This window comes from Trachypithecus francoisi, unplaced genomic scaffold (genome assembly GCF_009764315.1).
Source record: "Trachypithecus francoisi isolate TF-2019V2 unplaced genomic scaffold, Tfra_2.0 Lachesis_group2, whole genome shotgun sequence".
Classification (NCBI taxonomy): domain Eukaryota; kingdom Metazoa; phylum Chordata; class Mammalia; order Primates; family Cercopithecidae; genus Trachypithecus; species Trachypithecus francoisi.
Genome location: NW_022681465.1, coordinates 149,020,207 through 149,033,928, shown reverse-complemented (window position 1 = coordinate 149,033,928; position 13,722 = coordinate 149,020,207). Strand labels below are relative to the sequence as shown.

At 42.4% G+C, this 13,722-nt stretch overlaps 1 protein-coding gene across 6 annotated transcripts in view; it reads left to right on the top strand.

Annotated features, from left to right (window-relative positions):
* Positions 1-13,722, top strand: part of ARHGAP26 (Rho GTPase activating protein 26) — a 466,537-nt gene that overhangs the window by 361,794 nt on the left and 91,021 nt on the right. For all 6 annotated transcript variants that reach the window (XR_004430020.1, XM_033180801.1, XM_033180796.1 and 3 more), the window contains exon 19: positions 4,096-4,234. Coding sequence is in view for 5 of the 6 variants with exons in the window: in XM_033180801.1 (XP_033036692.1) it covers positions 4,096-4,234 (139 nt within the window). In the remaining variant the exon portion in view is untranslated. The remainder of the gene's footprint in view (positions 1-4,095; positions 4,235-13,722) is intronic.

Genomic DNA, 13,722 nt, shown 5'->3' with positions numbered 1-13,722 from the left:
GAAACAGACTCAGAAGGGTTAATTATCTTGACTGAGATTATATAGCTAGTAGGTAGCAAAGTCAGGATTTGAACTCTAGTCCGTATAGCTCCAAATCCTGTTTCATTTGTACCCGTATGATGATCTTAAGTTCCTTTCCTGTATTTGATGTGATGATAGGCAGTGATGTCAGCGTCAGTGATGGTGAGGTCCATGTAGCTGTAGGTGCTGCCGCCTGCTGAATGAGAAGCAGAACCAGGATCAGCTCAGGTCTGTCTGACTGCAGAGGCCAAACCACCCCTGACCACTGTTACTTGCAGCTTAAGGCGAAACAGTAACTTGGTATTTATGGATCTGCTAATTCCACTTACAGGAAGCTTGAAATTGGGGATACTTGGAAGAGTAACCCAGAGTTCTATTTTTGCTTTACAATTTTATTCCCCAATTGCTTCCAGAAGGCTTACAGTCTTCCTTACTTTTATCTCTAAGACATTCCTGACTAAGTCGGAATTAGTTTGTGAGTTTGGACAGGATTAACAGGGCACTTGGGGCAGAAAATAAATCTCCCTCTTTTGTGTTAATTTGGAAAGTCTCTATGAAATGAGTAGATTGTTCCAGCCACATGGTAGAGCTCCATAAACCCATGGCTCATAGGTTATATGAGCTCCTGCTTCCGTCATTCAGCAGGCTCATTTGCACAGTGATTCTTCTCCGCAGACTGAAGAAAACTTCATTTGATTCTCTTGAAATCATCCCTTCCAAAATGAAATAGGATTGGAATAACCAACAAAGTTGTGAATAATTCAGATTCTCATTAGAATCCTAACTCGAGCTTTCAGCATAGAGGCAAACCCATGGCCAGACAGTCAACAGGCTTTAAACAATTTGCATGTGTTCAAGTGTCAGAGTTAAATAAACAACAGTCACTTGGGGAATGATTTTCCAGAGTCATTAATAAAAGTTTGTGTCGTCTGCTCTGACTTGATCTAATTTGCAAAGGCACCCTGTACCTTGGAAGAACGTGTAATAGTAATTATGATAATCACATGTCTGGCACTGGACATTTTGCTGTGTACTTCCTTGCACATTATCTCATTTGATCCTGAGAATAGCCCTATCAGCGGTCTTCAGGAGTCTGGGCCTGGCTCACAATGAGACCCAGGGAATTGGCCCCTGGGACTATGGCTCTTGCCCATGGCAAAAATCTCCTTGCAGAGCTGATTCTCTTATGCTGGAATAACTTAATTATTTTAGAGGAAACAGCTGATGAGCACAGTGGAATTCTTCCTCATTTGTTCTTGTGTCTCTTCCTGCTCTGCTGTATATAAATATTTTCTTGGAAGCAATTTTTCACACATCTGTCTAAAGCCATGGTCCTTCCTCACAAGTTACTCTTCTTTGTTTCTCCAGCATTTACTACAGTTCTCAGGAAATAGTAAAAGCTCGCATTTTTGTTGACAGTTGAAATCGAAGTCCATGTTATTTTTGTTCCCATTGTAATTGGGTGAGGATCTCATTTTCAATAACTCATTAGAAAAAAAGAGTTAAAATTGGGAGGCCAGAGGCAAAGCAGGATGTGAGGGAAAATAATGAGAACCAGGCCTATCACTAACTCTGAATTCATTTTCAAATGCTCTTAGCTAGGGATTGCTGAAGTTGCTGTAACTGAGGCCAGAGGCAGAAAGGTGCTAGAAGACACTGTTAGGTTGAAACACATTTTTGTATGTTTGGGACAACAGCTTTTGTAGTGAAGATTGCCTGGAGGTTAGCCAAATGAATGGCTGCTGCAGCCCTGGGACTTCACTCCCGGTCACTCTCCTACTTAGCTGTGTGGCAGGGCAGGCAATCTCTCATTGTGAGATAGTCATCCAGCTTGCTATGCTGTTGGCCTCCAGCTTAGAGATGCATCATGGGATGCATCTGCCTAGCACAGTGCCTGGCAGGTGCAAAACTCATACTTAGTAGCCATTTTTAAATGTCAATGATAAGGGTACACAGTGAGGTTGTCACCTGAGGATGACCAAATAAAGAGTAGGGAGAAAGCGTCTTAGAGGTTGCAGTCCTTGAGCTTTTCTTTCTGTTATAGAGGCTCAGTAGGAGACTGGAGATGTTTGTAGCACTGGTAAACTTGTTTTTGGGGTTCCAGCTGGTCGGGAAGTTAGGAGTTTTTTCTTGCTTTTACTTTGTTTCCTTCTCTTCTTATTCCCTTGCCCTAGTTGAACTCAGCTACGTGTAGTGATTCAGTTTATCTTGTTGAAAATTTTCAGTCCTCTAGGGAAAATATGGTACTGCTGTTTTCAGACAGCTGTGTTTAGGAGTGAGACTGATTTAACCAGCTGGCTGGCATCATTGGAGCCCGAGGACCCGCCAACCCGTGGAGAGCAGCTGTTTGGGCTGAAATTCTTATAATTCTTATGATTTTGTTTCCTACATATCAGCTTTTGAGTTCTGTTTTTAAATGCACACAGAAAAGGAGAGAGAACCATGAGAAAGACTGATGTGTCTAGGGCCACTCATGGGTGAAAAGTGGCCCTAGACACATCAGAGACTGTTAGGAAGGAGAAAACTCAGGAGGGAGGAGACCAGCTTCAAAGAGTAAGAGATGGTAATGAATGGATCCATAAATTTGGATTTTTCAATATATAGTGGGGGTGTTATGCAGCCATTAAGGATCATGTCTGAAGATTTTTTTAATGAGGAAATACGGTATAATGTTAGATGAAATGTATATGATACACACAGAATAAAGAATATAATTTCAATGATGAAAAGTGTGTGTTAACATCAACTGGGATAATTCATATAAAGCATTTAACTTAGTGCCTGGTGTGACAAGGACTCAGTAAACCATAGCTACAGGAAGGCAGACTCTTTAACCACAGGACATGTTTGCCTCCTTCACTGTTATGCCCAGAGTGCCTACTATAAAGGAGATACTTAAAAGGTGTGTGTCGATTGAATGAATGAGCATCAGTATTATTGTAAGCATTTAAAAAGGAATCTGGGGGAAAAAACTGTTATTTTCTGAAATTGTATCTACAATTGTGGCTACTGAACCTCCCTGAGCCTTAGTTATTCATTATAAAATGCTGAGGACATTACCTGTTGCTCAGGATTGCTGAGAACTGAGTGGGCTACATGAAAAGAACACAGTATGATGACTGGTACCTAAGGGAGTCTGCAATAAGTGGCGGCTACTACTATAATCATGGTAAGCACCATGTAAGTATTAGCTATTATAATTATTAAAGTCTGCCATACTTCTATCTGTAGAAATAAAGATGAGAGTTATCATGATTTCTGTCTATCATTTTCTTCTTATTTTTTAGCATGAACTTTTAGAAGAATAAAATCCCCTCTTCCAAAAAAAAAGCTTGTAACTAAATAAAACCTAAATGCTTACAGTGGTTATCTCTAAATGGTAGAATCGGGATAATTTTTTGTTTTCTTCTGGAGACTTTTCTGCATTTTTCAAATTGTCCATAGTACGTGTGTGTGTGTGTGTGTATGCATGTGTTACTTTTATCAAGATAAACGAGGAAAAGCTCAGCATCACAGATAACACAGAACTGCTGAACGAGACAAGGATGCTGCAGCTGAGGACAATTGATGAGGATTGGGAAATGGTGCCCTGCCCTGCGGCCCTTTATGAAATGTTATTTAAATACATGTTTCACAGTTTAAGAAAGTTATGAAGTAATTGTTAAGAACTTAGAACCAATGAAGAAAGATAAAGGAATTTTTGATTCATTGGTTCTGGACAAAGGTAGTCAAAAACTTCAAGTGCTGTTAACAGACAGTGGCTTCTATTGAGCACAGCTGCTTTCTATTTCCCTGGAGAGAACAATGAAAAGCCGCTCAGTGGAAATTGTGGCAGAAGAGGTTAGAAATGGAAGTGGGTGGTTATCAAACTCTGGGATAAGCATCCAAACGAGAATGTTTAATGCGATTTCCTAGAAATGTTTAAAATGAAGTCTTGAGCAACTGCCGGTGGTCTTCTCAGATCTTTTCTTGCTGATTCCAAGACACTGCCAAGCTTTCCGTTGTACTGCTTCAGGCCTGTTTTCTTCCCAGTTCACAGATGTGAGTAACCTTGTTGTGAAACTTTGTTTGCAGATATTTAACACCGTGCCCGATATGCCTCTCACCAATGCCCAGCTGCACCTGTCTCGGAAGAAGAGCAGTGACTCCAAGCCCCCGTCCTGCAGCGAGAGGCCCCTGACGCTCTTCCACACCGTTCAGTCAACAGAGAAACGTGAGTCTCTGCTGCGTAGGGCCAGCGTGGCATTCAGGGACATCCCATGCTACCTGCCGCGGCTCAGGGTGGACACTTCCAGCTTTTCTCTGTGTGCTACTGGCTTTTTGTGTCCTTGAAGACTGTATCATTGTGCCCTCCCACGTGCCTTTGCTGAGTAACCCTGATAGGACAGGAGAATGAAAGGGAAGGGCTGCCGTTGAGGATTCTCTTTCCAGATCTCCTGTGAACAAACAGCTGAGTCTCTTTTCCTCCTGCTCCGACACAATAAGAGCTGAGCTGAGGCACTGCTTCTTCAGCTCCCCTTTTGTTAGCAATTCCCATAGAGCCAGTGTCCTTTCCTTTTCTCAGTTGTAATGAAATACCCATTAGTGTGAGTCACATGCCCTACTAGAATGTGACTCTGTGAGGGTGGCACCTTGTTCAGCTTGATGTTTTACTCCACGTCTCATGGTGCCTGGCATGGAGTCGACACCTAAAAATATTTGAAATTCATTAGTGAATTAATTAGGGAACAATACCCTACTTGTTCCAAATACCAGCGTGTTATCACCACAATTATATCACCTCTGTTTTTCATCTCAGGATTTCTGAGTTCCTTGCAATGATCAGATACTGACCCCTAAAATATACAGTATTGTTTCAGCCTTTGCTCTAAGAGAGCCTCCGTCTGCTCATCTGTAAAATAGAGATAAGAGGACCCACTCATAGGAAGTTATGCGAATTAAATGAAATTATGCATTTCAGCATCTGGCATAAGGCCTGGGACATGGCAAGGGCCAATTACTGAGAGCTGCCACTACCATTATTGGTTACTGTTTAATCACACACAGATAACCAAGTCTGGTTCTTTCATGCAGCTGATGTTTACATGGCACCTCCCAGGGACTGGGAATAGAATCATGGGACCTTGGCTTTAAGGAGTTCAAAACTGGGTAAGGAGAGTAGACAAGTGACTACAAATGTAAGTCAGCATCACAGCTGCTTCCTTAGAGAGACCTACACTGAGAGAGGCAGGGGAACACAGTGGTTAAACACACTCTGGCCCTGGGTGGTCTGGGTGTGATTCTGCCTCTGCTGCTCATCAGCGATGTGTGGCTTGGGAAGTTAACTGATATCTCACGGTCCCATTCTCCTCTTCTGCAAAATAGGGTTGATGCTTTCTATTTCAAGGGGTCGTTCTGAGGATTAAGGCCCTTCAAACGTTGCCAGATACAGAGTCAGTGCTCAGTAAATGCTGGGTGGTGATGGCACTGGTATTGCCATCATCATCATTATTATTACTCGTTTCTGTAAGGTACGGTAAAGGGACAGAGGCAGGACAGTGAGCTACCGTGTCTTGAAGAGGAGAGGCTTCATATCTGGATTGGTATCTTTCTTTTTGTCACAAAAAAGGTGGTTATTTAATCCCCTTGTATTTCTAAAGTAATGGCCTTCCTTACCATAACTCCTAAAAGCAAACCTTCCCATCCCAAAACCCTTACTGCACTTAAAGATGTCATTGAATCTCATCATGTGGCTGTACCTTGCTATATTTAGTAGCATTAGGGTTGTTTCAAATATTTTGCTTTTATAAGTAAAGCTACTATTAACATCCTTCTCACTAAATCTGCTCTTATTTCATGAACATTTCTTTAGATAAATTCTTAGAAGAATTTCTAGGTCAACAGATATACAAGGTTTCAGGACTTTGACCCTGTCCTGGGATTGGCTTTCCTTCTAAATATATCTGGCTGGGGTCACTCTCAGTGTGGTCTGCACGTGGCCTGGGCCCCTGCGAGTGTACCAGGGAACACTTGAAACAGAACTGGCCTCACTCACACCTGCTGAATGAATGAGGCATCAGGCTATGGGGTAATGTGCTTCTCAGGTTTCCAGGACAGCCACGGTCACCTAATGTTTTGTACTAAGCAGTGTATGGTGTAGATTAGGAGAGGCTAGACAGTATTGGTAAATTCCCCTAAGCTTAAAATAGTGCTGGGTATGTAGTTAGACTGAAGCAGAAGCAGCGTTGGAACAAGCTTTAAAGCATTGTCTGGGAGCTCATAAGAATGATGATGGATATCAGGAGAAAATCAACTAGATCTTTGTCCAAGATTAATTTTATCACACAAGGCAAAGGATGAAAGTTAAGGCTGTGTGAAAGCAGGACTGTCTCAGCTGCAGAGCAAGCTGCTCTGTCCATGTCTGCAGACGGTAGACAGGGGATGCAAAAGGGGAAGAGAGTGAACAATAGGGCCTTTCTCTTAATGTTAGGAAATGCTCCCTGGAAGCACGACCGGCACATACAGGTAGGCTCAGATATTTGTAGGGAGTCTAACTTTCCCTCCTTTCTCAGAATAAACATTATAACTGCAAGTCTGTGTGTTCTTTAATTGCAATTTATATGTGTCTGTGTGTATATATTGGTTTGTTTTAGAGACCCCTTTTTTTCTGGGAAGCTAGTATACTATCCAAACTGGCGTGAAGGGCACCCTGTGGGGGGCCAGTGGGAGAGTTGACTGAGGAAGACTGAGCTAGGAGCTGGAAGGTTCTGCTGGGACCTGCCCCCTCCCAGGTTGTAATCCAGCTACCCATCACTGTTGGGTGAGCAGATGATAATGCACTGTGAAGTTTTCACACAATGCACCTTTCCCTTTGTCTGGTCTATGGACAAAGAAAACTTTTTCCCAGCACTTTGCTGAATTTACTCTTTGGCATTAAAGTATAGGTAACGATTATGCAAATATAATAATTTGTGAAAAAAAGTATGTATTTCCATATAACAGTGATTTCAGTTTGAGGCCTCCTGACACACTTGCCTCAGTGCTTAAATGCCAGTCATGTACCTAACCCCTCATTCACCATTTGTGCCACAGCCACGTAGCTCATGTGGCTCACTGTGACTTATTTAATATACTTCTTTAAGTTAACCTTAAAGCAACTCACTTCTTTCCCTGGCTTCATCCTGACACATAAGAACTCTAAAAACATGACTTCGATGATCTCACTGTATTATTCTCTAATATATGTTAAAATAAATATGTAACCATTAAGTTGGAAAGCGGTCATCCATATCCCACCTTAGAATTATTTTGTGTACCACTTGTGGAATGCATACCACCATTTGGAATCCACAAACTGGCTTTTAATTTTGACTGACTTCCATCCTTCCTCTTAATTTAAGTACACAAACTCAAGTTCCTTTTGTCCACTCAACTAGAATTGGGTTCAGATATTGTCAGTGGGCTGTGGACATTTGCCGTTCATGTCAGTTTCCTGCTGCGCCCTTTCAGTTCATAGTGACACCTGTCCTGGTTTGATGCGACCTTACCTTTCTTCAGGTTCTTGCCACAGAGCAGATGCCCGGTTGGAGGGATGTGCTGTGAGGGCACACATGCACCCATAGGCAGCTGTACATGCGCACTCCCGCATACCTCTCCTCTACCTTCACACTTGCCCTGCGATAATTTTCAGAGCCTCATTTCTTTTGATAAATCTGTCCACCTGATCTCTTTTGAGTCCAGTCATTCTCCTTTTTCTCTTCATTGATGCACTTGCACGTTAATGTTTATTTGGCATTCCATTTGTCAGTACTCTTTCCAGTTCCCCAGTTGAAATGCTTAATGGGGCTGAGGCTTCCAGAGTAGCTCACTTAGGTATTTCCCTCCAAGAGACTCCAGGTGTTGTTGGCAGCATACGCTTTTCTCCCAACCTCTCTGCAGTGTCCTTATTCTGTGCGGAAGTTGGAGCCCATTGTTTGCTCTTAGAGGTGAATCTTAGCCTCGGATTGTCATTTGCCTCTTTCTTCCCGGAGAAGAAGCTCCTCAGGCTCAGGCCTCTGCCTTTGCACCTGCACTTCAGGCTCATGGTCTGGGATATTAGATGGTGCTCATAGATATGTGTCTTATTATCTAGAAGGAGTTTTTCCTTCAGTGTAAGAGACTAGGTGTGTGTCCAGGTCCCTGCCTGAGACTCTCTCTCTTTAATCTATGGGTATTAGTATAGTCTTCTCTAGGTGGTTTTTTGTTTTGGTTTGTTTTGTTTTGTTTTCCTTTTCCTAAACATAAAGCTGTCACCTATTCTTAGAATGAAGAGCTTGATGATTTCTCATGCTCTGTGCTGGGCAGGGACTTAGATCAGTTATAAGACAGCAAGTGGCTCCTCATATCATAGGCAATGTGTGATGGAAATGGGGCTAGGAGTGAAATGGGACCAGCCTCTGAGATTAAAACTTTGTGGACAAGAGGAAAGGGAATGATGGGGAAATGCAGGATTTAGAAAGCATCATAGCAACAAATACAAACCATCCGGAAACCACTGAATATTTTAGTGAGGAAGGAACTAGATATCAAAGTTATCTGTAGACAGTCAAGGAATGTTTTCTGAAAGGAGTTTTGAGAAAGATACAAAATGATGTGAAGATCCCATTCTGGTCCAATAGATAGGAAAGGTGGTCTGTGATGGGAGAGTCTCTGTGCGTAGCAGTGGGTAGCTGTTGTCTGTAGAACTGCGGAGAGAACTGTAGAAAGGTAATTTAGTCAAACTGAACCTGGAAGACATTTTCCCTAGAAATTGATTTTTTGCTTGTCTGTGTTTAATATCTATGACTATATGACTTACCAGGTGGTTTCTTGTGTTGGACATTGTGCACCACAACATCCCAATTAATCTTTAAAATTATATGACACAGGTACTGTCCCTATTTTACAGTTGAAAGGAAATAAAATTTACATTAAATAGTGTACACTCAGGATTACACAGCAGCAATGTAGAGTTGAACCCTGTCATTCTACCTCAAAGTGACACTGTTACCCAATCGTTATTTTGCTGTCAAATTGTGGGATGGTTCGACAGGAGATGCATTCCATTAGGGTTAGCTGTTGTGACCTAGTCTGCACACTCATCCTTATCTCCAAGGGGAAATGTTTCCAGTTCCACTTAAGAACCTGGAGTTCAACGTTTCATTAAGCTGGGCATCTGCCCATAAAATGCTGAGGGGCTGGGGTGGAAGTACAAATGGATACATTCGGTAAAGAACTTTCAGGCCAAACTAAATTTGAACCTCGTCTAATAATAATAAAAATAAAAATAATTATAGCTCTACTTATGAGCCTGCTAACCTCATTGTCTCGTGTCATCCCCACAATTAATAATCCTGTGAGGTAGGTTCTTATATCCAAATTTTACAGACAAGTAAACTGAGGTCGAGAGGTTAAGCAGTTACACTGTTAGCAAATGGCAGAGAAAGGATTTGTACCTAGGTAGTCTTCCTTCCCTATACTTTGTCATCTCCAAAAGAGTGCCTTTGTCAGTTCTTGAGCTACCAAAGTGAAAACCTTGCTAGCCTGAATTACAGAAGCAATGAAAGCCATCTGTTCCAGCTTCCAGGGCTACATGGGGGCAGCTGAACCATATTGAATGGGTTCCTCAACATGCGTCCTGGCAGGCTGCAGCCACATGACAGTCTCCCCTCCAAATCTAGCACCAACTACACAGAGAGTGATACGTGTTGAACGGTAGCTTTCATATACTCGGCCAGGCCACTCAGGCTCATTTGCAATCACCTTCGAACAGATGGAACGAGGTTTTTCAACTGTGCTACCAAATGAATGGCAGCAAAGGAGATTACTGTTTAATCTCCAAGTTTCCACACAGATACATCATCCAGCAGAGACTGTACTGGTACATCTAGGTGAAAGGTACTGACACACAAGCTGTACTTTTTCCGGACAGCTGTAGAAGGGGGAGCCAGAAGGATTGAAGGGAGCCAGCAACAAGGTCTTGTACCTTATAGATTTCTTCCAAGAGGTTGCAAGGTGACACTTAGGATTTATTCTGTCCCAAATCTTTAGCATTTATACCGAGATGTTGAAATGCGTTTCTTGGAATAGAGGTTCATAGACTTGAGTGTGCATTCGAATCTTGTGGGGAGCTTGTTAAAAATACAGATGCTTGGTCTCCTACCCAGGATATTCTGAGTCAGGAGGTCTTGGCTGGGACTCAAGCATCTATATATTTAAAGCACCCTAGTGATGCCGATGCTAACTCAATTTAGAGAAGTACTGGCTTGGGAAGGTGGGGACAGTCAGGGTGGCTTGTCTTCTGTCATTAGCAGGACATCTCTTTGAATCACTGTTGGGGTTTGGAGCACCCTGGCATGGTGGATGAAAACAGAGGCTCTGCAGTCAGACTGAGACTGAGTTGTTTTAATGTCATCTCTATCACCTACCACTCTGAGACCTGGAGTATGTTACTTTCCTTTTCTGAACCTCCGTTTTCTCATCTGTAAAATCTATCACTAGTAATAGCTTCCTCGGAGGGTAATTGCTATGGTTAAGTGAGCCAGTATATATAAAGTACTTGACACTGGGCCTAGACCATAGTAAGCACCTAATAAATGTTAGCTACAATTATGGTGATTATCATCAGGCTATAGTTTTACCTTACAACTGACTAAGGAAATATACCCCTCTTTGGAGCCTGCAGATGCAAAGGGGAGGCCCATATGTGAGGGAAATGCAGAGTCCCCCCAGCCCCTGAAAGAGCCTGTTTGATGCTTGAGTGCAAAAACATCAGCAGCCTAGGACATGTTGTACAGTGTCGGTGGAAGTGGGGGTGGGGGCAGGAGGGGATTCTTGGGCCTTGTTTTACATGGATCATGTTAACTAGCTGCTGAGATTATAGCTCTGAATGATTTTTTTAGTTCCGTTAATTCATCCTGGACCCTCTCCCAGACAGGCCCAGTGAGAGGTTGAGAATTCAGCTTATGTATTTCTCATGTGTGTCTTCCTTGTTGAAACATGACTGGGAATTCATACTATTCAAAGGCTTACGTAATGCCTTTCTCTGAGCAGTCAAAGCTGTAGCATGTGCCCTTTCTCAGGTTGCCTTTGCAGATCCCGGGTGCCCTGGGCACACCTGTTTGCTTTGGAAGATGACATGTTTATTCACATGGATTCCTATTGTCACACAGGCTGCAGAAGGTGTGTAACGTGTTTCTTGGGTCAATTATGTGTAATTACTACACGTGACTGAAAACCATGTTGATAATGTGGCCATTAAAAAATGATGCTGTGGAAAGCTTGTGGCAGGAAAAAAGTTCCAGCTAGACCCATTAAATGAAAACAAGCACATTCTAGACGCATCCTTTTGGCACTATCACCAAGTGAACAAAGCAGATACCATTAAGTATGATGTGAGTCTGCTTTGTTAAAAGCATGACACACATGTCTGTGTGTGTGTATATGTATATATTCCTCTGTGTAGCAGAATAATTGGACTTTTACACACCAAAATGAATGCAGCTGGAGGGTGGCCCATGCAGGATATTTGTGTGCAGATGCAAATGCTTTTCTATACTTTCTAAGTTGGAGAGAAATGCATATTTCTTATATATTCACTTGTTTTTAAGTTATTAAAAACAAAACTCCCTAATTGTACCTTTCATGTACTATCTCAAACCCATTTTGCAGTGAGTCGTGGTATAAAAGTAAGTAAACGTGTAGTGTCCTTCTTTCTAATGAGCAAGAATATAAGCCATCTGTACGTGGACTCCCTCAGATCCCAGTCAACTGTAGATTAACAGGAAAGCAACTTTTCCTGAAAGCAAGTTCTCACGTAGAAAAGAGGGCTGTCTTGTGAGTAATAGAGTGTCCATTTAACTCTGATCATTCAACCCCCTATTCAACATTCATCAGAGGCCCATTCCTCCCCTGTGGTTTCTGAAATGGTGTTTTAGGGCCAGTCTTTCTCATTGTGCCTCCATGTCTCTTTCCTGTGAATCAGTGCAATCCCAGGCCAGCTACAGTGACTTCCCCATTCTCTCACGAAATTCAGTGTTATTGGCATTTTTTCCCTTTGCAAAGAAAAGGGTTATTACAAATGCTATAGGGAAAGAGTCAGTCTGTCCACACAGAACCATAATCAGAAGTCATTTTGCTGAAGATCATCTGTCCAAGTTTTAATATCATCTTTCATGTACTATGATCAAAACAATGGATTGACTCTACTTTTCACTTTTTTTTTTTTTTTTTTTTTTTGAGACAGAGTCTTGCTCTGTTGCCCAGGCTGTGGAGTGCAGTGGCGCAATCTTGGCTCACTGCAACCTTCGCCCCCTGGGTTCAAGTGATTCTCCTGCTTCAGCCTCCCAAGTAGCTGGGACTACAGGTGCCCGCCACCACACCTGGCTAATTTTTGTACTTTTAGTAGACATGGGGTTTCTCCATATTGGCCAGGCTGGTCTTGAACTCCTGACCTTGTGATCTGCCTGTCTCAGCCTCCCAAAGTGGTAGGATTATAGGTGTGAGTCACCGTGCCCAGCCTACTTTTCAACTCAATGTGTAGAGTCTGTCGTCACCCAAACTCCTTTTTAAGATTAAAAAAAAAAAAATTGCCCAAACTGTTTTTATATACCCAAACATATTACGCAGACTGCTTTCTAAGATTATTTTTTATCATAGGGACTGAGGCTGCTGGGTCAGCCTGAAATGAGACCACCTCAGATTTTAGTGTGGCTTGGCATGTCACTATTATCAGGAGCAAGAGCTACAGGGGGTAAAAATTGCTTCGGAAAGTCTGATTCCAAGCTTCCCATGTACTTGGGTATTTCCCAGAGATGGTAAACTCAGAAATTGCTGTACACTCATCATTTTTTATTGCAAAATTCATTAAGCTGCTGTGCTATTATCATCCCATCTTGTCAAGATGATACATTACAGACTTCATTGCAAAACTTTAACAAGCAGGAGAAAGTACACCTCTCTCCTGACCACAGCACAGGAAAGCCTCTGGGTATTTTGTGTTTGCCTTCCTATTTTTTTATATAAATCTCCTTGTCTTTGTAAAACTTCGCGCTGTCTGGTAACTCCCTTTTCTCCTTGTTTGATCATGTGGAGAGTCCGTTCCCTCCTTTTGGCTCTATGAGGCATCCTGAGAGGCTGTTAAAGAACAGTCCTCTTGCCTCTTCTTTTTGCCCTCTACTCTTAGGTACCATGGAAAGTTGGGATATTAGCTAGTATTCTGACAGAGTCCCATGCATGGTGGGAAACCTCCCACAAATGTTTCATATTTACCCTCCAGCTCTGTGTATTCAGTGAGCCAGACCTGTTCAGGCCTGCCAAGACGTGTGAATTTGGCTTGGCTCTGTGAGTGCTTTCCTGGCCTCGCCTTTGGGTTCTGTGATAAACAGAGCTCCTGCCTCCCGTGTGTGATGGGGTTGCCATTAGAGTGGGTCGGAGTCACTTGGTAAATATGGAAAGTGAAGTCGCTCAGCTCCCAGATTTCCATGGCAACCCCCAGAACAAGTACAATATCACCAAAATTATTCTGCGGCTTTCCTTTTTTAGTTGCAGTGATTTGGTTGCATACTCATGTTTTTCCGTTCCTGATTTGTACAAAAAACAAAAACTCTGCCCACTGTCATCAGTACTTTGGTTTCAAGGACATTCATGGTCCCTGTCTAAAGCACCTGAAAAATTCAGTCACACAAAATTACCTCTTTCTGTTCC